General features: G+C 45.1%; 1 protein-coding gene across 1 annotated transcript; it reads right to left on the reverse strand.

Annotated features, from left to right (window-relative positions):
• Nucleotides 1-686: 686 nt before the first annotated feature.
• LOC105522480 (guanine nucleotide-binding protein subunit alpha homolog) lies at nucleotides 687-21,295 on the reverse strand. The gene is made up of 4 exons (XM_011957003.1): nucleotides 21,257-21,295; nucleotides 19,747-19,829; nucleotides 17,835-18,054; nucleotides 687-1,250 (listed from the first exon to the last, which is right to left on the reverse strand). The coding sequence occupies exons 1-4, from the start codon at nucleotides 21,293-21,295 to the stop codon at nucleotides 1,023-1,025; spliced, it is 570 nt and encodes a 189-aa protein (XP_011812393.1). The 3' UTR covers nucleotides 687-1,022.
• Nucleotides 21,296-25,240: the final 3,945 nt, after the last annotated feature.

Raw genomic sequence — 25,240 nt, forward strand, 5'->3', positions numbered from 1 at the left:
AAAAAAAAAAAAAAAAAAGACATTTCCAAGAGCAAAATATGAAAAACAATTCAAAAGTACCTCAGTGAAAGAAGGAACGGATCCTAGTATCTTTTCACAACGGAGCATCGGACAGCAGTAAAAAGGAAAGAACTGCAGCTATGTGCCTTGTGTGAAGAAATTCCAACATGCGGAGTGAAAAAGGTAAGTCACAGAAGCATATATACTACACAGTAAGAAATGACTTATACGAAGTTTAAGAATCAGTAAAACTCAAGACTGTGGTGTTTACAAATAATAAACGGATATTATGGCAAGATCATAAGAAGGGCAAAGGATTCATGACTTCAACTTGACTCTGGGTGCTCAGGGGGCAAAGGGCTGTGAGAGTCAGAGGCATTTCTGGATACGCTGGGTGTGTATTAATATCAGCTGTGCACATTTGTGCTGGTTATCAGAAAAATTGTATGTTTTATTTTATATACGGTTAATGTTGAAAGGTAGGAAAAAAACAAAAGGCAAACAGGCAAAACTCCCCAAATTTTCTGGTTCTAGATTCAGACCCTAAATGAGTCTAAATAACTGGCCTTGTGAAGTTTTTAGACCTTAAAAAAAAAGGAACAAATCTGAAAGGAACAACTGGGTGGGGTCGGATTTGCTTCTGAGGTGCTGATCTGAAAATGTTCGTAATTTGCCCACATCCACATGTCCAAAGCTGGGAAGCTGTGGTGAGGGGATATTTCTTACTATGAACAAGATCTCTAAAAAAAACTAAATTCCTTGGGTTGTGCCAATTGGGATGATTCTAAGAACCCTCCGTATTCCCAGAAGAAAGCTACTGATCTTGCCTGAGTGGCTCTTGCTCCCTCCCTCTTGAGCCTTTTATGTAGCATCTGCCTCCGTCCTGTGTTTTGGTTGTTGATCATTACAACTTACGGTGATTTAGAGCTTGCTTGGACTGTTACACAGTTTTTAAGGAAATTCAACTAATGGTCCAAAATAGTTGTGTAAAAAACACACTATCAGGTGCCCAGAAAGAAGGCTTACTCACTCACCAGCTGAAACTCGCTCCTCCGGCTGAAAGCCTCCCTGATGCCAGAATCCCTCCAGAGCGCGCTCAGGGCCGGGACGTACAGCTGGAAGGTGGCGGGCTCCACAGGCAGCCCCGCCTTGTTCTCGAAGGCCATCAGGAACATCCCATGCTTCTCATTTTCAGAATACTGCCAGGGAATGCCAAGCTTATCTCGTGCATCAACAAGAACCCTTGAGCCCTAGAAAATAAAAGAAATAAGAGAGGATTTGATTGCGTTCCGAAGACTAAACCACACTAGAAAACCTCAAAATGGGTATCAATTGTCATAACGCAGAAAACTCACAAGCTCTCAAATGTGCAGTCAGAGTCTGTCTCTTGGTTTGTTTGTTGTGGTGTGAAATGTCTTAACTCCTAGGAATATAACCTCACTGAGACAGACACACATGGCCGAGGATGGTGGCTCACACTGTGAGCCTACGCTTTGGGAGGCCAAAGAGGGAGGACTGCTTGAACACAGGAGTCTGAGACCAGCCTGGGCAACAGAGCAAGACCCTGCTTCTACAAAAAAAATAAAATTAAATTAAAAACAGCTGGGCTTGGTGGTGGCACACCTGTCGTCTCAGCTGAGTGGGGAGGATTGCTTGAGCCCAGGAGGTCAAGGATGCAGTTATCTATGATTATGGTACTATATTCTAACCTGGGCAACATAGCAAGACCCTGTTTCAAAAAAAAAAATAATAATAGAAAACAGATGTACATAAGCACCACAGAAAGAAGTCTGCATTTTGCCATCACTCATCTGCAAAGCTACTGGAAAAGAAACAACTGAGCAGGGAGGGAGGAGGTAGCAACAAATTCAGAAAATGTCACTGGAAAATGAAGTGTATCAGTAAAAAGTCAACTTTTTTTTTTTCTTTTTTTTAGATGGAGTTTCACTCTTTTCGTCCAGGCTGGAGTGCAATGGAGTGATCTTGGCTCACTACAACCTCCACCTCCTGGGTTCAAGCAATTCTCCTGCCTCAGCCTCCCAGGTAGCTGGGATTACAGGTATCTGGCACCATCCCTGACTAATCTTTTATTTTTAGCTGAGATTACAGGCACCCACCACCATGCATGGCTAATTTTTGTATTTTTAGTAGAGACGGGGTTTCACCATGTTGTCCAGGCTGGTCTCAAACTCCTGACCTCAGCTGATTCGCCTGCCTCAGCCTCCCCACCAAAAAAACGTTTTAACAACTATAGTAGCCCCCATCCCTTATCTGCAGCATAGGTTCCAAGACCCTCAGTGGATGTCTGAAACACTGAACAGTACACCAAGCCCTACCTGTATTGTTTTTAAAGTTTAATTTATGAATTAGGCACAGTAAGAGATTAATAGTAATAGCTAATAATAAAATACAACAATTATAACAATATACTGTCGTGAAAGTTAAGTAAATGTGGTCTCTCCTTCTCTCTCTGTGGTACTACTGTCCGCGCCTATTTTCGGCTGGTGGCTGGCTGCGGAAACGGGGGATGACTACTGCTACGAGTACTACCAGCGCTACTGCTGTCGTCGTCACTGAAATCTGGCAGCTCCTCTATTCCAGAAGACACAACTGCTTCTTCCAGCTTAAAATGGGTGGGAAAACATACAAATCCAGCAGTCACGAGACAGGAAAAGACTAAAATATGACAAGCCAAATAGCCCGCCCACCAAAACGGGAGCCAGGGGATCATGTTCTAGATTTAACGTCACCATTGTTTGTGATGAGAAACTACTTTTCACTCTTCCGCTTATTTCCTCATTGTTAAAAATAAAGTTAATATTTTTCTGCCCCTTCTTACCTCACCAACAGGGTCAAGGGGATGAAGAAATAACCTCAACTAAAATAGTATTAGGGAATGCAGTCAGCCTTTGGAAAATACTCTTTCTCAGCAAAAACAGCACCCCCTGAGCAGTCAGGAGGTCTATTTCACCATTCTTAGACTAATGCTTCGAAATCCGCAAGGCAGTGTCTATGAGAACTTCCTGTGTTCTTCTGAGGGGCACACTGCATCCTCTCTGGTATGGTCCACACTGTAGGATGTATGGAGTGGTCAAGGGCCCTGAGAAGGCAATCAAGTGCACATCTGTCCATCTGGAAAAGCCTTCTCATCTCAGAGCAATCTGGGGGGACTCAGGCCAGCTGAGAGCAGCATCCCATCCTCCAGGACAGAGAATACCAGGGTCAGCTATTCACTAGGCACTTAACCTATGTTCTTTTTTTGGAGACAGGGTCTTTCTCTGTTACCCAGGCTGGAGTGCAGTGGCAAGAACATGGCTCACTGCAATCCTGACCTCCTGGGCTCAAGCGATCCTCACCTGCAGCCTCTCGAAGAGCTGGGACCACAGGCATGCCTCATTATGCCCGGCTAATTTTAAAATTTTTGTAGAGTCAGGGTCTCACTATATTGCCCAGGCTGGTCTGAAACTCCTGGGCTCAAGTGATCCTCTGGCCTTAGCCTTCCAAAGCGCTAGGAATGACAGGTGTGAGTCACTGCAGCCAGCCTTTTTTTTTTTCTTTCCCTTTTTAAGTAACAGTTTTACTGTGCTATCATCCATGTACCATAGAACTCATCAATTTAAAGTGTACAAGTCAATGATTTTTAGTTGGTACTTATTGTGAAAAGCTTCATTTCTGACATCCAGGGCAGAGTAGATGAATCCATTCTGCCTCCTTCGTCTCTCTCCTGCAGCATCAATTTGGTGCCTGTAACTTCCGCTTCTGCCTTGAACCACTGAGTCAGATGTAATGATGACCAAAGAGTAGTTACACCTCTCCTCCAGACCCAGTTCACCAGGATGGTCTGGTTTCTCCTCCAGACCCAGGTCACCAGGACGGTCTGCTTAGAGATGTTCCCCTAACCTCGTCTGTCTGCCGTTGGAGACCATGCCTAGTTCTACCGATCCACAAACATTTGTTCAATGTATTCATTTGTGGGGGAAACAAACTTTAAGAAACAGTATCTGATCCCCCAGAAACTCAGAATCTGGCTAGAGAGACAAATATATGGATAAAAAAAAAACCACCCATCATGATTTTAAAAAACCTCAAACTAGGAATAGAGAAATTCTTCAGCCTCATAATGGTGAAAGATTGAATGCTTTCCTTCCAACACTAGGAAAAGACAAAGATGCCTACTTCTGCTACTGCTATTCAACACGGTACTGGAAGTTCTAGCCAGTGCAATAAGGTAGGAAAATGAAATAAAAGATCATACAACTCAGGAAAAGCAGTGGGGAAAAAAAAGAGAGAACAGATTAAACAGAAAAAAAAAAAGAAAACACACAACTAAACCTATTTGCAGATAAAAAAAATGATCTATATAGAAAATCCCAAATTAATTTACCAAAAAAACTCCTAAACAAACAAATCCGGAACAGTTGCAGGATATAACAACACACAAAATTCAATTGTTTTTCTATATACTAGCAATGAACATGTGGGAAGTGAAATGAAAAATGCACTACTACCAATCACTGAAATAATGAAATAGGTATAAATCTAACAAAATATGTGTAGGACTTACATGCTGAAAAACTCAAAATGTTGATGAAAGAAATTTTTAAAATCTAATAGAGAGATATACCACAGTCACGAATTGAAAGATTGAACACAGTATCAATATCCTTACATTGATAAACAGGTTTAGCACAATTTCCATAAAATCCCAGCAGGATATTTTGTAGATATAAATACAATTATTTGAAAATTTGTATGAAAAAGCACTAAATTAGCTACAGCGACTTTGAAAAAGAAAAGTGGGAATAGTCTCTCTGATTTTAAGACTTACTATATGGCCAAGATAATCAAGACTGTGTGGTATTGCTGAGGTGACAGACACACAGATCAATGGAACATAACAGAGAACCCAGGGATAGTCCCTGATACTGCTGATTTTTATAAAGGTGCAAAAGCAATTAACAAGAGGAAGCCTGGTCTTTTGAACAAATGCTGTTGGAGGAATTGGACCTCCATAGGCAAACAAAATCGGAGGGAGGGGAAAGAATCTTGACCTAAACCTCACAGCTTATACAAAATCAAATCAAAATGTAAAAAGATGTATCACATAGGAGAATATCTTCAGGATGTAGGGTGTGGTCAGAGTTCTTAGATGTGACTCCAAATACATGATTCATACGAGAAAAAATATCAATAAATTGAACTTTATGAAAACCAAAATATTTTGCTTCGCCAAAGACCCTCTTAAGAGGCTGAAAAGAAGCTGTGAACTGGGGGAAAATGTTTGCCAACCACACATCAAACATATCTGACAAAGGACTCATTTAGAATATACAAGGACATTCAAAACTCAACAGTTAGGCCAGGCACGGTGGCTCACGCCTGTAATCCCAACACTTTGTGAGGCTGAGGGGAGAGGATCACTTGGGGCCAGAAGTTCGAGACCAGCCTGGGCAATATAGTGAGACTTTGTCTCTAAAAGAATACCAAACAAATTAGGCAGGCATGGTGGCGCACGCCGATAGTTCCAGCTACTCAGGAGGCTGAGGTATGAAGATCGCTTGAGCCCAAGAGTGTGAGGTTACAGTGAGCTATGATATAGTGCCACTGCACTCCAGCCTGGGTGACAGAGCAAGATGCTGAGATACATACACACATACTCAACAGTTTAAAAAGCAAACAATCCAGTTAGAAAATGGGGCAAAATTCAGCAGGTCACAGAATGAAACGAAGAGGAAAAAAAATTTTTTTTTTAAAGAAAATGAGCAAAAGACATGATGAGATATTTCACTAGAGAACATATGCAGACAGCAAATACACAAGTGAGAAGATGTTCAACATCACCAGACGTCAGGAAAAAGCAGATGGAGACCTCAGTAAGATACTGCTATACACCTGTTAGAACAGCTAAAAAACACACCAAAAAAACCAGCGACACCACCAAGTGGAGTGAGGATGCAGACACACCGGACCTCTCTCCTACACTGCCAGGGGGAATGTCAAACGGTACAAACTAGAAAACAGTTGGGTGGATTTACAACTACTAAAAATGCAACTCCCATACAGCCTAGCAGCTGTACTTGGGTATTTATCTCAGAAATAGGAAAGCTGAGTCCACACAAAACCCTGTAATGTTCACAGCAGCTTTGTTCATCATAGCCCACACCGGAAACCAGCTGTGGTGCGCCATACCATATGGACTATTACCCAGCCATCAACAGGAATTCACTACGGGAATGCAACAACTTGGATGGAGCTCTAGGACATTGTGTTAAACGAAAAGTCAATCTCAAAAGATCACGCGCTATGTGGTTCTGTTTACATAACATTCTTGAAGTGACAAAATTACAGAGATGGACAAGAGATTCATGGTTGCCAGGGGTTAGTAAAGGGAAAGATGGGGGGAGAAGTGACTAGAAAGGAGAAGCACGAGGGGATCTTTGTGGTCTGAACTGTGGTGGTGGTTACAGAAACCTACACAGGTGAGGAAAGGGTACAGAACCACACACACACTGTCCCAAAGCCCATTTCCTGCCTTCAACAGCATACTGAAATCACGTGTGTCGTAACTACTGGGAAAAACTGCATGCCTCTCTGTACTATCTTTGCAACCTCCTGTGAACCTGTACTTATTTCAAAATAAAAAGTTTTTAAAAAGTTAACTAGCAACCACAGCAACGTAAGTTCCAACTATGTGATGTGGGGAGGGAACGTTAGCAGAGGCCAAAGGAAAAGAGATAGTAGGACAAGGCGAGGCTTGCTCAAATCCTAACTGGAGAAGGGTCTCAAACTGAGCTTTCAGAAGTGTGGGTTCATCTGAACGAGTGGCGGCGGTGGACTGGAATCCAAATGTGACTCGAATAAACTCTCCACCTCCCTTCCTCCCAGCTCCTCCACTGTGACTCCTCCTCTGGGTCCTCATCTCCCCACTTCCTTTGACTACACCACACCAAACTCCTGCCTTCCCAAAAGGACAAAACCAAAAAGGCTCAAGTACACAAGGAAACAAAGGCAATTCCTCTTTCCCCCACTATGCACAACAAAAACTATCTTGGCACAGAGAAGGTAGCACACAGATTTCTCTGGTGAGGTCTCGGGCAAAGGGTCTCAGTGCCTTTGTACAAATCATAAAAACGCTCTCCATGGTCCAGGCAGATGCAGCCGAGCCTGGCAACAGTGGCTTGGATGGGGTTTCAGCCTCCACTGCCCTCCCAATCGAGTTACCAACCCTCCCGCTATCCGGCAAGGCCCTGCTCATCCACCTTCAATACAGAAATTGGGTCTGAGCCACCAGGTATCTATTCAGGTGCTATTTTTACACATGAAAAGTTTAATGTCACAAGGAGTACAAGCTCACTCAGAAGTTCAATCGATAACCCCTAGGAAGTTGCATTTTTACATGTCAAAGACGAAGTCAGGGGGCAAGGCCGGACTTAGAAGACCAAAGGTCACTTATGAAAACTGCAGCACTGCATAAACCAGGCCTTCCCCAACTATCGGGGTGAACATAGGCTTGGCTTAAAAACACACACAGGCAAAACCGGGCCATACAACAGCAGTCTATTCCCACCGCACAACCCGCCCAAGCAGGCTGGAGCCGGTCCAAATGAACTGCACCCAACCACCAGAAAAGACTCCTTTCCCTTTTTCAAAACCCAAGAAAGGTGGCTAAATGACTGATGAGCTTTGAATTACAACAGTTAACTACAGTCCATTTTCTATACCTTTTCCCCTTCCTTTGAAGGAAAAAAACCATTAAAAAAAAGATGTCTCTCTTTTGCCCTTTTACGTTTATTCTAGTCAAAAACTGCTCTCTGACAACTTTGTTCTGAAAATCCAAATCTGGGTTCCAGGAAAGCTTTCTACCTGGGGATATCTGGCTAAATTCTGAGTCCCTTTTTTTTTCCTTTTTAGAGAGAGATGTAAACTCTCTCTGGAGTTTAAAGCCTGTAGCAATAATATATTTACCGTCCTTTTGCAGAATGGATAGTTACACATTTCACCATCATCATATAGAGTTACTAAAGTCTTAAAAGTAAAATACTAGTAGAGGAGGCATATTATAATAATAAACCTCTTACTCCTATCCTTTCCCCATAAAAGACCAATTTTCTAAAACACAAAAGCCAAGAAAATCCTAAAACTCACATACACTTAAAAAAAGCAAGGAAGACAACTCACTCAGGTCTCTTTAATGGCTAAGAGAAACATCCTTTTTTCAGTAATGGTGTTACTGAAGTATTAATTGTTTGAATCATCATATATTTTATTTGGTTACCCAAATATAAACAGTTAAAGTCTCAAACAGCTGATGACTTCATCTCGATACAATGTCACACTTCACACTGTTCGGAGAGCGTATTTTTAAGACAACTTATAAATCCAGCAACTTAAACTTCTAGTCAAAGAATAGATTCCCTCTCTGCTGGGGATGGAGATTTTTTTAGGGGGTGGGTGGGGTTCAATTCCGCTGGATGAAGACCAAAAATTGCAAATCTTGTTATCTCATTTCAAAATAGATTATGTTAGTTTAGCCCCTAATCAAACCAAATCTTTTAGGATTAGTCATTCCTTAGTAAAATCTTCCCACAATAAATACCAAAGCTACGATAGACATAAAATGCTGTAAGATAATATGAGCCTTTTTCTACAAGATGAAACAGTTCCATTAAGACAAACTGAAGATTTTGGATGTTCACTCGGGCAACAGCATGTGGACTTGGAAAGCTCTGCTTTTTAAAAACCCACTCGGCTGAGTTGTTTGCTTTTGGCCACCATCCAAATAAAAGAAACGCTGCCAGAAGTGTAAACAGGATGCATTTCTTTACATTGATGAATCCAGCGAGCAAAGACAGCGCCTCTTAGTTCCTCTCGAAAACTGAAGTGCAGGATACCTTTTAATGTAAAGCTCAGCGAGAAACTCATGAACGGAGGCAGTTAAGCCGTCAAACCAGCCATCAGAGCCTCTGCCATTTCACAGCGCAGCCCTGGCCCCACCACAACTCCGCAGGTTTGCCTTCTGGAACAAATGCACTGTTGTACCGGATCAGGGGTATCATTTCTCTAAGAAAGCCCCCTCTTGGCTCTGCCAGTGACTATACCGTGGGCTCATCTCACGCAAAGAAAAGTGGTGGGTAATGAATGGAGAAAAACCCAAAAGGCGGTAAACTTGGCTCCTGCTCTGGGAGAACTTTCAAAACAAGCACAGCAGCACGACAGAGCCCGAGCAGATAAGCGACAGCCTCAGATGCAGAGTACAGAGGCCAGCCCCATAACCGGAAGGACAGGACCGTCGGCCGCACTCACAGACAGGCAGGCTAAGAAATCTGTGTAAGAAACGGGACAGTCGAAGGCTTTGGAAAAGGAGAATGGCAAGGTCCGAGGCTGCCTGCAGGTTCCGTGGTGGGTGGGATGGGTGGCAGGCAAGGAGCAGCTAAAGCAGGAGAGTGATCAAGAGCCCCCAAGTGCTCTCAACAAAAGATGGAGAGATCCAAAACCAGGAATTCAGCAAACCTGCAGAGCAGGGAGGTAGTGAGGGCCCTGCTGTGTAGGCACAATACCCACCAGTTCTCCCAAGTCAGGTCCACAGGAGGACGTGGTTTGGAAGGGGTGACACTTAGGGAGGTTTTCAACAAATTTAGTTCAGTTGGACAGTGGGAAATCCAAGCTAAGCTTTTCAAGAGGAGATGGAACTGCAGAGAAAACTCTGGGTTTAGGAAGGGCACAGGAAGAAGCAAACTATCATTAGCTGTTTTCAGCTGCCTTGAAAAGGTTTTCCTGAAAGTCCAAAAAAAAAAAAAAAACCAAAAAAAAAAAAACCCAACTCCAAACCAATCCAGATTTCCCCAGATCTCCTGAACTGCAAAGTGAAAATCCAGGCTCCGTTTCAAAACTCAAAAGCCAGCAGGCTGGAAACTTCTGGAATCATCTCCCCGGTCCCCGCTGCCAGCCATGGCCACGGGCAGACCAACTTCTTCCTCTCCTGTTCTTCCAGAGGTCAGGATAAGCCTCGGAATCTCCCTTCACTAAAAATTTCACTACATGACAAACACCAGTACAAGCGGAAACAAAATCATCCCGTGAAGTACAGAAAATACCAGCAAAACTTGAGCGCACACACACCAAATATCACTCTACGGGGAAAAAGCCTGCACACACTATCAACAGGTAACAGCTTTGTGTGCCAATTCAGTGTTTTCGAAATTCAAGTCAGGATCTGCACTGTGGAATAATTTACTAGGTATTTTAAAAAGGAAAAGAAAATACTGGTAACGAAATAGACTGCAAATAATAAAGGTAAGTGTTGCACAGAATTTGTTTTAGGTAAAATCGATGTCCACATATACGGAGAGACAGCGACATATAGACGGGTGTGTGTGTATGCATAAACACATAAACACACACGCACGTACAGACACTGTGTTCCTCTGGACTACGGTCTGAGTGCCACTGGGCCCGACTCTTGTAGATGAGAATGCTAGGAGGCTGGCTTTCCTTGGTCCCACCACTTCAAAGCCAGTAGGACTGGGCTGAGTGGCAAAAGTCCAAACAGTTAACAGGTTGGGTTTTGTGAAAAACTGATGAGTGCAAAGAAACTGTGTGAGGAGGTGTGAGAAAATGGTGAGATTTTTGTCCTTTGGGGGGCAGTGTCACTAGGTTGGTTTTGATTAAACATATTCTTGGCCCATTCATGGGGGTCATCTTGAATTGCATGGTGAGGTCTGGGAATCACAGAGCTACCACTCAACGTTTTCTACCACTAAGGACGTTGAAGAGGGCTGGGCGTGATGGCTCACACCTATAATCCTAGCACTTTGGGAGGCCGAGGAAGGAGGATCCCTTGAGCCCAGGAGTTGGAGAATAGCCTGGACAACTTAGGGAGACCCTGTCTCTATTAAAATAAATTAAAAAAAAAAGACATTTAAGAGGATACAAAGGTAATGTTCATTTTAGAAAGACTGCTTTTGATTATCAAACACGATGTGTGCGGTGCGTGGTGGTGGTGGCACCCCCATGCAGTGTTCTTTAGAACCCTCCTCCTCATCCAACCTGATCAAGTTGGGGCCTCAGTGCACTGTGGTAAATAAAGGCCCAGAGCCTTTCCACAAAGCCTTTAAATACTGACCAAGGTGCCAAATAAATGAGCAGATGCAGACATGCATAAAATTCATGCCAGTCTATCAGCCAAAAGGCTGCTTCACGGAGGTCATAACAATCTGCACTGTGCATGGGACTAGTGCCTGCCATGTGAATGACACTGTGTTAAGTACTCACTGTCCATTAGCTCATTTAGTCTTTATAACTAACTCCGCAAGGGATAGTATTATGCCCATTTTACAAATGAGAAAATGGAAGCTCAAAATCACACAGCTATCAAGCCTGACCGACTGAGTTTAAGCTAGAGATTTTCTTTTCTTTTTTTTTTTTGTAGATTCAGGGTCACACTGTGTCCTCCAGGCTGGAGTGCAGTGGTACAATCAAAGCTCACCGCAGCCTTGATCGCATGGGCTCAAGCTAGAGATTTTTCAGCTTTGTTCTATACTGCTATGGGAGTGTCTGGAGAAATAAGGGAGCAGAGAAACGGGCAGGAGGCAGATGTCTGGGCTGCTGCCTGCTCTCACGCAGCTTACAGCAGGCATGGAGACTAGAGCCAGAGCTGAGTTGACCTCTGAGGACCCAATACTTCTGATGTTCTCTAGAACATTTTTTAAAAATCGTAATTAAAATCTGTAAGTATGGGATATGCTGTTAAGCCTGGCTATGTTAGGAGACATTTTGTGAATTCAGACACTACTTGAGTCTAATCTCTCCAGACACTGAAAACACTCACTCATCTATACTACCTCAGCAGCCCAGCAAGAGACCATCTAACGGTGGCTCTGTCCCAGCCACGAGGGCCACTGAGCAGTGGACATGAGGCCCGGCTGAACTGACAGGTATTATAAATACACACCGGATTGCAAAGACTTAGTACAAAAAGAACATGTAAACTTCTTTTAATTGTTTATACTGATTACATGTGTAATTGTAATATTTTGGATATACTGGATTCAATAAAATATACTATTAAAATCATTTTTCTTTTGTTTTCTCCTTAACATGGCTACTAGAACATTTGAAGTACACGTGTGCCTTACATTTGTGGCTCACATTACATCTGCTATCAGACACCACTGCTGTAGGATAACATTTCTAAAAGAATTTGTCTTGGTCAGGTGTGGTGGCTCACGCCTGTAATCCCAGCACTTTGGGAAGCCAAGGCGGGCAGATCACCTGAGGTCAGGAGTTTGAGACCAGCCTGGCCAACATAGTGAAACCCTATCTCTACTAAAAACACAAAAATTAGGTGGGTGTGGGCACAGTGGCAGGTGCCTGTAATCCCAGCTACTCGGGAGGCAGAGGTTGCAGTGAGCTGAGATTGCACCACTGCAGCACTCCAGCCTGGGGGATAGAGCAAGACTCTGTCTCAAAGAAAAAAGAATTTGTCTCTTTCTGTTTATAAAAGTGTATTTTTAGTGCAAAAAATAGAGGAAATATAGAAATACATAAAGAAGAAAATTAAATCCTTAAAAATATCACTACCTAGAAATAACTTATTAACATCTAGGAATGTTATCTTATTCTTTACAGAACATTTTATAACACTGTAAAAATTTTCTAGCAAAGTATCATAAACACTTTCCTATGTCATTCAAGATTTCAAGATCTGTAATGGCTGCAGAGTAGTCCAACAGGTGGGACGTGCTAAGATTAAGGAAACCTCCATGGCTGGACATTGGAATTCTTTCCAGTGTATGGAAAGAATAAACAATGCAAGGAACTCCTTGACCCATCCCTATCTTCACATATATGGCTATTTTCTTGTGACAAATTCCTAGATGGTGAATTACAAAACTGCTGGGTCAAAAAAGCATACACATATTTTTGAGACTTTTGATAAATGTTACTATTTTCCAGAAAGGGTGTGCCAATTTACACATGTGTGTTTAATAACTTGGAAATTTTCCTTTATTTTCCCCCAAGTTGTTTTTCAGCTGATTTATTTGCTTCACAAAAATTGTCCTCCAATAATATCTAAGCAGTCATATCCTTAAACCACAGCTCAAAGAGAAATCAGGATAACGAGCAACTGAAAATGAGGAAAATTTAGTGTACGTATACTGACAACCCAAAATTAGAAAAAATGGAATAGACATTTAGCTTCTATACTTCAAATAAGTTTTATACTGATTTTTATATATTTATTTTCCTCTAAGTCCCATTATAATACAACAGATAAAATAAAGTACCAATTAGTAATAAAAATGCTTAAATTTCACAAGCAGGTTTGAATTTCTAGTCTCTTGTTTCCAATAAGAAAACTAGGTGCAGTCAACACTTCCAATAAAATTTTTCATGAAGGTATAAAGAACAATTTAAAACATTTAGCCTGAGTTCTAGAAGTTTCAAAATCAAGGGAGCCTTGAATTTGATGAGATTTACTATTAATTACTGTCTCCGTAAATGGACATGTCTTTGAATTAATGAGCAATAAAATAAGGTATAAGAGAAAAAAAAAAAAAAAAAACTAGCCAGGATAACACAGCAGCTTGCTCACTGTTTTCATCCCTTGCCTCTGAAACTATCTGGAGGAAAGTTCAAACTTGCGATAAGACCAAGTGGAAAAAAGCTGGAGAAGTTAATTTAAGTAGTAAATTACTACCGCAGAAAATAAACTCAATGGCAACATAAACAGCACCAAAAATGCACTTGGACATGGCAATAAATTAAATATCAGCATCAGGCAGCCTCACTAAACAAGACGCTGCAGCATTTCAAATTAAGGGGCCAGTCTTAGGCACACACACAACTGGAAGAGCAGCCACTGAGCTCATGAAACACTCGTTCGTGCAGAAACAGCTCTGTGCTCCGTAGAGGAGCGACGATGAATTATTAGGTGAAAGCACCAAAAGCTCTATGATCATTTTGGGCACTTCCTCCACTTAGGACTCAGGCTGCTGCTTAAAGAAGTCCTGCTCTGCAGGCATCCATCTTCTCTTCTATGGACTGGATGGGTAACCGTTTAGACAGCTAAAAGGAAAACCTTAATGTATGCTTCATTTGCAATTACAGAGTTGGTCTCTGCAATTTTCATTATCTATTTCGGGAATCTGTGAACATGTTTCCCTCTCACACATACCCAACTCCCTCCTGTAAACAGTGACCATCACGAGCAGTGCTACCCGGCACCCACCTAGAGCAGTGCCTTCAGGGCTTATGGCCTGCACTTGGGTTAAGCCAGAGCTGGCCTACACGGGCCCTGCTACCATGCTGCCTGGAAAAGTTGCTTCTGTACCCTCTGCAGATCAGCAAGGGTGGGGGCTGAGCTGACTGTGGCCTTGGAGCCTGTCTGTCCCTGTGGGCTGGCCACTGGCTGTAGAAGGAGAGTGCCCAGGTGCTGTGGGTTTCTGTGGACCATCTGGTGGGCCTGAATTTGGATGGGATGGAGAGGGACCTGGGCTGCACAGGAGGATCTCACTCCCCACGGGTCAGAGAACAGCAGTGGCCTGCAGCTACGGGAGATGCACCATCCCGAGCTCTGGCCCAGCCTGTCAGCCAATGCTGTGGTCCTCCCTTCCAGAGACAGCTACAATTTCCCTACTTCCTGCTGCTCTCATGGCTCTCACTTGGGTCCAGCCACCACCATCTCTCATTTGGATTATGGCAAGTCTTCTAATTGGTTGCTTTGTGTCCATACTTGTCCCCTTCAGTTTACTGTCAAAACCAGTGGCCAGTCAGCCTGCTAAGCCTAGGTTAGCTCTTATTACCCGCTTTGTTCAAAACCCTACAAGGCTCCCATCTCATTCACAGCAAAAACCCAGGTCCTCACAGAGGCACATCCTCACTTTTGCCTCGGGCCTTTGCACTTTCTGGCTCCTGACAACTGAAACCCTTTACCCTGGATAGCCGCACGGCTCATTTCCTCAAGGCTCAGTGAGGACTGAGGCAGGGGAGCTTCTCAGGGTGGCCTGCCCTTGGCCATCTTATCCAAAACTGCACCCCAGGCCCATCCTTCCCACACTCCAAGTTTGCTTTACTTCCTTGGCCACTTCCGGCTGGCTATCTGCCTTCAGAGTCCACTCAGCATTTCCTGTACGATTCTCTCCCCGCCGAGCACACACCCTACGAGGACAGGGCTCTGCTCTGTTCACACCCGTGTCCCCAGGGCTGGCACAGAGCAGAGGCTCTACCTGTTGGCAGGATGAACGAAGGGACCCCAGGCTCCTCATCCGCAAAGTAAGGGCAGCAGTCCTACCTCATACCTGCAGTGAGGAACACTGAAGTAGCAGGCGTTTTATACTAGATATTAATTAGACCTGCCTTGTACCAAAGTTGATAAAAAAAAATACACAAACCAAACATCATTAGCGTTTCAACGTATTTTTCATTGGAAATTCCACCCTATGATAACTCATTATTGATGTTAAGACACAAATATTGGCCCACACTTTATTTGAAAAAAAAAGTTAGTTGTACAATGGGTCTGAAAATTCCACTTAAAACTACCTCCTTTTCATATGTCAAAGACAAAATTAAAAAGCCGGCTACTCTGGGTACACCACCTTTGGGGTAGCCCTGCTCCCCAAGGAGCAGTAAAATAAAAATGAAAAAGCCTATTGACAGGAAAAGATCAACCAAAAAGACAGCACCTTAATTCACTGTGGTGGGTAAATTAAAACTGCAAGTGACTGACAGAGTTTAATAGAAGCATCAATTTTCACGCATCTGTAAATATGTAAATATTTATGTAAATGTACATATTACTTAGTAATAAATTCATAGTGACATTATGTAAGTATTGTTAGTAATAAATATTACTTTGTAATAAATTCTACGTAAATATTACTTAGTAATAAATTCATAGTAAAAATTTCTATGATTAATACAATACAGATACTCCTTTAAAAGCATTCTGAATTCAGAACAGTCTTCTAGCATCATACCTTCTCCCAGTCAACAGTTACTATCATTACAATCACCTTCTTTGAGGGAAATGGTTTGACGTCAGAAAGGGGTCAACACCAGGAGGGGAGAGGATCGCTTATGAAGTAGGCAGTTGAATGTTTCAGGGTTTGCTGCGTGTGTTAGCCTGGGCTGCTGTAACAAAACCTCACAGGCGCGCGACTTGAACAGCAGAGATTTCTTTCTCACAGTTCTGGAGGCTGGGGGGTCTAAGATGGAGGCCCTGGCAGATCTGGTGTCAGGTGAGGGCCCACTTTCTGGCGCCTAGATGGTGATTTCTCCCTGTGTCCTCAGATGGTGGAAGGGGTATACAAGCTCACTAAGGTGCCTTTCATAAGGACACTAACCACATTCATGAGGGCCCTGCCCCTGTGACCTCATCACTCCCCAAAGGCCCCACCCCCCAACACCAGCACCTTGGGGGTTAGGATTTCAGCATAGGAATTTTGGGATGGACACATTCAGACCACAGCACTGCAAATGAGTAAAATAACAACAGTATTAATAACACTGCTAACAAAAACCACACTACAGCCTTTAGAAAGAACTTACTCCTGGGGTTTTGTTAATATATTTTTTAAAGTTGGATTTCAAATGATGGACCCCGTGGTCACTGGCAAGATAATGAGAAAAGGCCGAGCACAGTGGCTCATGTCTGTAATCCCAGCACTTTGGGAGGCTGAGGCAGGCATATCACCTGAGGTCGAGACCAGCCTAGCCAACATGGTGAAGCCCTATCTCTGCTAAAAACACAAAAATTAGGTGGATATGGTCATGGTGGCGGGTTGCCTGTAATCCCAGCTACTTGGGAGGCTGAGGCAAGAGAATCACCTGAACCCAGGAGGCGGAGGTTGCTGTGAGCCATGATTATGCCATTGCATTCCAGCCTGGGTGACAAGTGTGAAACTCTGTCTTAAAAGGCGGATCACGAGGTCAGGAGATCGAGACCATCCTGGCTAACACGGTGAAACCCCGTCTCTACTAAGAAATACAAAAAACTAGCCGGGCGAGGTGGCGGACGCCTGTAGTCCCAGCTACTTGGGAGGCTGAGGCAGGAGAATGGCATAAACCCGGGAGTTTGAGGTTGCAGTGAGCTGAGATCCGGCCACTGCACTCCAGCCTGGGCGGCAGAGCGAGACTCCGTCTCAAAAAAAAAAAAAAAAAAAAAAAGAAAAAAGATAATGAGAAAACATGTGGAAGGAGGCCCTGGAGTGCTCTCACTCAACAGGGACATCTAGGCCTGCGGCTCAGCCTTTGGAGATGGCAAGTCCCAAGAATCAGAAGAAACAGATGCTTCCTGAGTCGAGTGAGGGGATTTCATCTCCCAACAGCAAAAAGGAGCTCAGAATTGGAAAGACAATACAGACTACAAGAAACCCTGGCCCAGAGCCCCCGGGCTGGGCACAGGTGGGCTCCAGGGGAACAACTGCAGGTTTGGGGAGGACGGCTCAGCCTAACCTGGGTGGGGCTGACTTCTCTGCACGACATCTTCACCTGGCCCTCTGTGCACAACCAGAGCTCCCCGCTCCACCGCTGCCCAGAGCACAGCGACTATGCTGCAAGTGGGGTGACCTGGCTGATGTCACCGCGGTTCACAAGGAAGACAAAGGAGCAACAAAGCTGCCACAACTCTAGTTTCTCAGCCTTGGCAGAGAAAGCCCAGGACAACCAGAGTGCTCACATGTTCCCAAGGTATAGAATAAGTGTGCTGCTGCTTCTTACTCAGATAACTTTATGTCATGACCCAGTGAAGTCACTTTTATCAAATTTTTGTCAACTATATAGACTTCTTAAAAAATCATTTGAGAAGATACCTCAAAGTGAAATACATTTACCTGAAAGCACACAGCACAGATTTCATAAGGTTGTAAAGAAGTAAACAAGGATTGCAGAACCAGAAGTGCTTCCACTGACAGACTCCAGTTAAACCCTAGCCGCCAATGCTGCCCGAAGGCCGCTGCCCAGTTTGACCCGCAGCTGTGCTGGCCTCTGATGTCGCCACGTCTTCCCTGTGGCACGGACACTGCTGAAACTGGTGCTCCCTTCAGAGGGGTTCTGCTGACAGCCGAAAAGACAGTGCGGCAGGCCACGCGGGACTCCAGTGTCTACTTCTCAAAAAGCCCCTCCCTTAAGAACCAAGAGAAAAGGCCCATGTCCCGTCCATCTTATAAAACGAAAGGAAATCTGTTTTTTTCACGCACAGAGCAGCACTTACTCGTCTCCCTAGAGAGACAGCACCACAACTTTCCCAGGGGCAGTGGGGAGGGGCTGTAAGTACTCAAGAGAACCTGCGTTTCAGGTGACTCCTCTCCCAAAGCCCCAAAAAAAATCTCAAGAGAACCCGCGTTTCAGGCGACTCCTCTCCAAAAACCTTAAAACCGGTAAGTCCCTGTGTTACTAAATCCATGAAAAAAACTAATCTGTTTCAAGAAAGTCAGAATTCCTCCCTTAAGGACTCACATTTGCTTTTCTTCGGAATTATGGTAAATAACTCAATGTTTTGCTTGGCTTGCTTTTTCTTCTAAAGCTGCTAAGACACGGGCAGACTCCCTAGGTCTTGGTGCTTTGCTAAAATCAGGGGCTTTGTAGGCTGGGTGCAGTGGCTCAAGCCTGTAATCCCGGCACCTTGGGAGGCTGAGGCGGGTGGACCACCTGAAGTCAGGAGTTCGAGACCAGCCTGACCAACATGATGAAACCCTGTCTCTACTAAAAATACAAAATTAGCTGGATGTGGTAGCGTGCGCCTGTAATCCCAGCTACTCAGGAGGCTGAGGTGGGAGAATCACTTAAACCAGGAGGCAGAGGTTGCAGTGAGCCAAGATTGTGCCACTGCATTCCAGCCTGGGCAACAAGAGTGAAACTCTATCTCAAAAATAAATAAACAAAAATAAACAAAAGTAAAATAAAAATAAAATATCAGGGGCTTTGTGCCCCTGTCAGTCACAGACACTTTCTACAATGGTGCTTCACCAGGGCCACATGAATGCATAGACATTTATCACACTCAGCATCCGTCTAGATGCCTAGGAAACCCTACCTCTAATAAGTTGGTAAACAAAGCACAGTTATTTGGCCCTTTTTTGGTTGGGTTTAGGGATAAACACATATATAAAATCAAAAGAATCCAGCAACCTTTACTTTCTAAACTTTTTAAAAAAATTTTATGTTTAGAGACAGAGTCTCGCTCTGTCGCCCAGACTGGAGGGCTGTGGTGCGATCACGGCTCACTGCAGCCTCAAACTCCCAGGCTCAGTCTCCTGAGCAGCTGGGAGCTACCGGCATTCACCACCATACCCAGATAATTTTATTTGTCGACACAGGATCTTGCTATGCTGCCCAGGCTGGTCTTGAACTCCTGGCCTCAAGTGATCCTCCTGCCTGGTCTCCCAAAGTATCCAGCAACCTTTAAAAGGTATTTGCTTTCCCTTCTATAACAAGAGGTTACAGTTTACATTTTCAAGTTCTAAGATGAAACAAAGTTTCAAACTGTAAATATTTATGAGCTTTGAGGAAACTGGCTTTCTCCAGAGTCCTGTTTTCATTTGAATTATTTTTAAAAATAGATGAATCTATAACCATAGTAGCAATTTCACTGGGCATTAAGGGCATCCGGGGGAGAGTCTCCTCCTACCCATCCTTCCCCAGAGGTAACAGAAGCTCCCAGTCAGTGGAGCTTGCGTAGGGGACATCACTGAGTGACACCAGCACAGTGCTCCTTGTGGGAAGCCACCACAGTGTCTGCTATACCTCCAGAGGGAGAGGATGGGGACAAAGCGACAGTCACAGCTCTCAGGCGGGAAAGAAACATGCTGGATGGTGAGCAGACCAATCTGTGAAGGAAACGAAGATGGAAATGGAGGCAATCACCCCACGTGAGCAGTCAGAGGGCAGCTGGAGGAGCAGGAACAGTGCGTTCGTTGGGAGACGTGGGAATGTGGGCCCACGCCTAAGTCTGCCCATCTGCAAAGACCCCTTGTCCAGAAGGTGTGGACCACAGAGATTGCGATGTTAATTCCACTTAACTGGGCCACAGGGTGCCTGATGCAACACTGCTCCTGGGCATATCTGTGAGGCTGCTCAAGATGGCATCAGGATTAGGACAGTGGGTTCAGGAAGAGGGACTGCGCTCCCCAACTGACTGGGCACCTTCCAATCCCTCAAGGCTCTGAATAGAACAGACGGCACAGGGAGGAGGAATTCACCCCTCACTTCCTGCCTCACCGCTGGAGCTGGGACATCTCATCCTCTCTTGCCCGGGGACTGGATGTCCACCGTCAGCTGCCCTGGTTCTCAGGCCTCCGGACCTGAGCTGAGTTTGAGTCCCGCCTCGGGCTTCCCTGGTCTCTGGCTTGCCTCACGGATCATGGGACTTCTCTCAGCCTCCAGAATCGCATGAGTGAAATTCCCCATTGTAAATCTCCTTTTATACATCTATGGATCCTGTTGGCTGTGCTTCTTTGGAGAATCTTGACTGAGATCAGGGAGATCGGTGGCCGAGGAGCTGAACTGAGTAAGACTCACTCTGGACCCAGGGTGTACGATGAGTATGTGCTCAAAACAGCAGTGCTTTCAGTTTTCATCTTACGTATGCTTCCTGAACCCTGCAAGTCAACATTTAACGATTTCTATAACCTGAATTAAAGACAATTAACGACATCAGAATAAAGCCCTTCTCAAGCTTCTCCAAGCTCACAAATAAAATCAGACACAAACCAAGACTTTGAGGAAATTTCTTTTGCATCCATCAAGTCTTTACTCGGAAGGCCTTCTCAGTGCGGCCTTACTGGACCATACTATTTAAAGCCGCAACCCCCACCAAAAAATTCCTTTTTTCTTTTTCCTGCTTGATTTGTTTTTTCGTGGCATAGAATCTCAGAGCTGAAAGAAGCTCTAAAAGGCTGGGCCAGTCACCCTCCAGATGTGAACTCCTTGTATGTAACAGCCTTCCACAGAAGTTTATCAGCTTGTCCCACACACATCCTAGAAAGGGTTCCCTGACCTGCCCCGCACTTCTCCCAAGCACCCTTCCTGTGCTCCCGACAGCACTGGGTGTGCACCGCTCCCCTCCACAGCACTCAAACGACTACCAAGCATCCTTGCTAGGCACGGCCTGGGACACATTCTCCATTTCTAGTGCCTACAATACAGCAGGCCCTTTGCACTCAGCGTGGCTGACAAGGACATCACTGTAGCCAGGTCTAATCTCACCCCTTCCATCCAATCCAGTCCCCTGTCAAAGCCACCAAGAACCCGTCACTGTGGCAGGCTCCAAGGAGAACCAGACAGACACGGCCATGCCCGCGTGAGGCTTCCACGCTCACTGGGGAAGCAGCAATACAAAAAGCAAGTGGACAGGAACACCGGCGAGGCGCCTGCAGTCGGCACTGTGACTATGCTCTCAAGGAGGAAGCCAGTCAGCGGCCAGTCACGGGGACTGCTTAAGTGAGGGCTGTTGGGGAAGGCGTCTCAGGAGGAGGCCTTTACACTGACCTTAGGGAGGGGCTGGCTGGGCAGCAGGGGCAGGAGCAGCTTTCCTGGTGGAAGGAATCTCAAGTGTGAAGGGCCTGAGCTTCGCATTTTTCAAACACTAAAGAAAACAGGAGGGAGGCTGGCGTGTGTGGGAGAGATGACTCAACGCAGGCTGGAGCGCAGGGCTGTATTGGGGGCCAGGCTCCACGCTGCAGGCAGCCATATGCCTCTGCCAACCACCCCAGGGCCGAGCACTAGATAACCAGGGACCACCCTGACAGCACAGAGCCTGGGGAAATTATTCAAACCAGCCAATCCTACACCGTGGATGCCGCCTTGCCCATTTCTTGTCAGAAACCCCAGGCTCTTGCCCTCAGGTCCCCCTCTCTGCCTCCTGACCGAGCCTGGTGCTCCCCCAAGCCTGGTGCTCCCCGTGTGCTGTGCCTGTTTCTACAAATCTGTGAGCACAAGCTCCTTCGTCACAACAGTCCCGTCTGTGTTTCAGCACACCTGATGACACCCAATCCCAGAGACATTTCCCATCACTCCTCTGTTCTTCTTCATCTACACAAACAGTGAACTTTTCATTCATCTGAAAATAAGGCAGAGAGTTTTTGAGTTCATTTAATACCTTGCTGAGACTTTCCATGGGAAACAACGGTTGACAGCCCCTGGCAAAGCCAGGCCTGCGTGGAACTGACCTAGCAACTCTGCGTCTAAGTACACATCCCGGAGGGACCCTGGCCGCCGCGCACAGAGGTGTGGACACGGACACACAGTGCAGCACTGCTGGTCGCAGGGAAAATGGTAAACCAGCACCACGCATTCGCAGGGAACAGATCAGCAATTACGGTAAGTGATGTGATGGTGAAAAGAAGGAAACGAGATCTTCATGCACCTACATGGACAGCTCCATTTTTTTTTTTTTGGAGAGATAGTTGTGATCTTGTCGCCCAGGCTGGAGTGCAGTGGTACAGTCTCGGCTCACTGCAACCTCCACCTCCCTAGTTCAAGCGATTCTCCTGCTTCAGCCTCCTGGGTAGCTGGGATTACAGGTGCCTGCCACTATGCCCAGCTAATTTTTGTATTTTTCAGTAGAGACGGGTTTCACCATGCTGGCCAGGCTGCTCTCGAACTCCTGATCTCAGGTGATCCACCCATCTCAGGCTCCCAAAGTGCTGGGATTACAGGTGTGAGCCACCGCTCCCAGCCTGGCAAATCCATTTTTCAAATGATATATTCAAAATAATGCCACTTCTATAAATTCTTAAAAACAAGTAAAATATATATTGATTATGGACTCAAAACATGTACAGAACACGAATCAAATAAATATCCAGCTCATGCCAGGGTTTCCTCGGTGGGAAGGACAGTAGCAGCAGTGACAGTAAGAATGATATTGAAGCTAACATTCACTGAACACCTACTCTATCCAGGCACAAGTTTAGCACACATTGACTCATTCAATTCTTAGAGCGGCCAGGAGATAGCCATGATTACCATCTCCATTTCACAGATGAGAAAATTCAGGCTAGAGAAATGATCAAGAATGTACAATACACTGCAGTGACTTCCTGCCGCCTCCTCTGCCCCCACCGAGTCAGTCTGGGTCTCTGCCGCTCTTCGCTGATGTCCCTGCTCTCATTCTCGCCCACTTCCACCTCCTACCCCTGGAGGCGGTCTACACTCCCCACTTAGCACACAGTGGCCCTTTTAAAAACACAGTTGGGTCAGTTCACCTCTCTACTTAAACCTTTCAATGGTTTCTCATCATACTCCACTTTATTTATTTATGTTTGAGATGGATTCTCGCTCTCTTGCCCAGGCTACAGAGCAATGGCGTGACCTCAGTTCACTGAAACCTCCACCTCCCGGGCTCAAGTGATTCTCCTGCCTCAGCCTCCTGGTAGCTGAAATTACAGGCACGTGCCAACATGCCCAGCTAATTTTTTGTATTTTTAGTAGAGACGGGGTTTCACCACATTGGCCAGGTGGTCTCGAACTCCTGACTTGAGGTGATCTGCCTGCTTCAGCCTCCCAAAGTGCTGGGATTACAGGCATGAGCCACCACACAAGGCCCATACTCCACTTTAAATGAGAATCCTCACACAGCCTACAAGACTATATATCCTCCCCCACCTCCGCCACCCCACGTCCACCTGCTCTCTTGCCCTCACTCACTCTGCTCTGCCCACACCAGTCTCTCGGCTGTCTCTGTGGAGACATTATATATTTCTTCACTTACTCATTATTGGTCCCTAACCTGCCCATTAAGCAGACAACAAGGACTCTGTCTGTTTTGGCCACTGCTGTTATTCCCAATGCTGAAAACAGCACCTGGCGCTCAGATGTTTGTGGAATAAATGAATGAAAGCAGCTGATCCAAGGTCACTGAGCCAGAGGAGGGTGAAGTCAGGATCCCAGTCCGAGTAGTTTGGTTCCAGTATTAGGACTGGGGAGGAGAATGGAATATAGAAGAACTATCTAAAGTAAGTTATGACAAACATAGTCACCTATTAATTGTGAATAAGGAATTCTTTGTAAATTATCATCTCTTCCTTCCTTCCCTTTTTTCTCCTTTACCTTCCTCCCTTCCTTTGGTTTTATTTTTAAGTCTCCATAAGTACACTACACATGAATTATTAGTTGCAAATGTACTAGAACACCTGCTTTCATAGTTAGGAAACTAAACAAAGAAAGAAGGAAAAGTACTAGAACACTGTAAGACTGCTCTTACTGTTTCAGATGGGACTTGAGTTCACTATACCATATTAAAAATAATTCACCAAACACGAATGACTCTCTACACAGCTATCTAACAGGCTTGTCAGGGTTTTGTAGGTTCTGGGGGGAGTTATCATGAAAAACATCAATTATTTACGTAATAGTGTAATTCTGCTGTTAAAAAACTGACCATTTGACATAGAATGAAGTTTCTTTGCCACATCAGTACTGACCTCTGGGGCTGGGGAACTGTTTTGGAGCACCTCACACACTGCAGGACAGTCAGCAGCACCTCCACCCATCAGACGCCGGCAGCGCCCATCAGTGTCACAACCAAACATGTCTGCAGACCCTGCCAAATGTCTCCCTGGGAAGCACGGTCTCCCCAGCTGAGAACCACTGATTAGAGGCTAGACAAACTACAACTTGTAATAAAGAAAACACAACTTATAATAAAGAACAAGAGGTGGTGCGGTGGCTCATGCCTGTAATCCCAGCACTTTGGGAGGCCAAGGCATGCGAATTGCCTGAGGTCAGGAGTTCGAGACCAGCCTGGGCAACGTGGTGAAACCGCCGACTCTTATAAAAACAAAAAATACTTGGGCATGGTGGCATACCCCTGTACTCCCAGCTCCTCAAGTGGCTGAGGTGTGAGAACTGCCTGAACCCAGGAGGTGGAGGTTGCAGTCAGCCGAGATCACGCCACTACACTCTAGCGTGGGTGACAGAGTTAACACCCTATCTCGAAAAAAAAAAAAAAAAAAAGCAAAGGACACACAAACGAGGAAACCGCCTCTCCCACAGGTTGTGCCTGCTGTTTCCACTTGTTCTCTCTGACCAGCCTCACAACCCTTTCGTGGTCCCCTGTGACTGGAAGGCTGTAAGGCAGGCCATGAGCCTGTGACATGGGCAGAATTCTAAAGATGGCCTGGGGTATTCATCAATCGGAAATCTAGGTGAAAGGCCTTGGCAGAGGTAATTAAGGCTACCAACCAGCTGAGCTTAAAATAGGGTGATTATTCTGGATTACTCTGCGAGCCTGATGGAG

This window comes from Colobus angolensis, unplaced genomic scaffold (assembly GCF_000951035.1).
Source record: "Colobus angolensis palliatus isolate OR3802 unplaced genomic scaffold, Cang.pa_1.0 Scaffold43, whole genome shotgun sequence".
In the NCBI taxonomy this organism is placed as follows: domain Eukaryota; kingdom Metazoa; phylum Chordata; class Mammalia; order Primates; family Cercopithecidae; genus Colobus; species Colobus angolensis.

Bases quoted from the DNA above. Each gene is read 5' to 3' on its own strand.
- LOC105522480 (XM_011957003.1), bottom strand. From the start codon at position 21,295: ATGGCCGTGTCTGTCTGGTTCTCCTTGGAGCCTGCCACA. The intron at 18,055-19,746 runs GTATAGCAGACA...GGCTGTCAGCAG, and splicing joins CCCATCCTCTCCCTCTGGAG to AACCCCTCTGAAGGGAGCAC. The intron at 1,251-17,834 runs GTAAATGTATTT...TTTATTTTCTAG, and splicing joins TCTGTGCTGTGTGCTTTCAG to GGCTCAAGGGTTCTTGTTGA.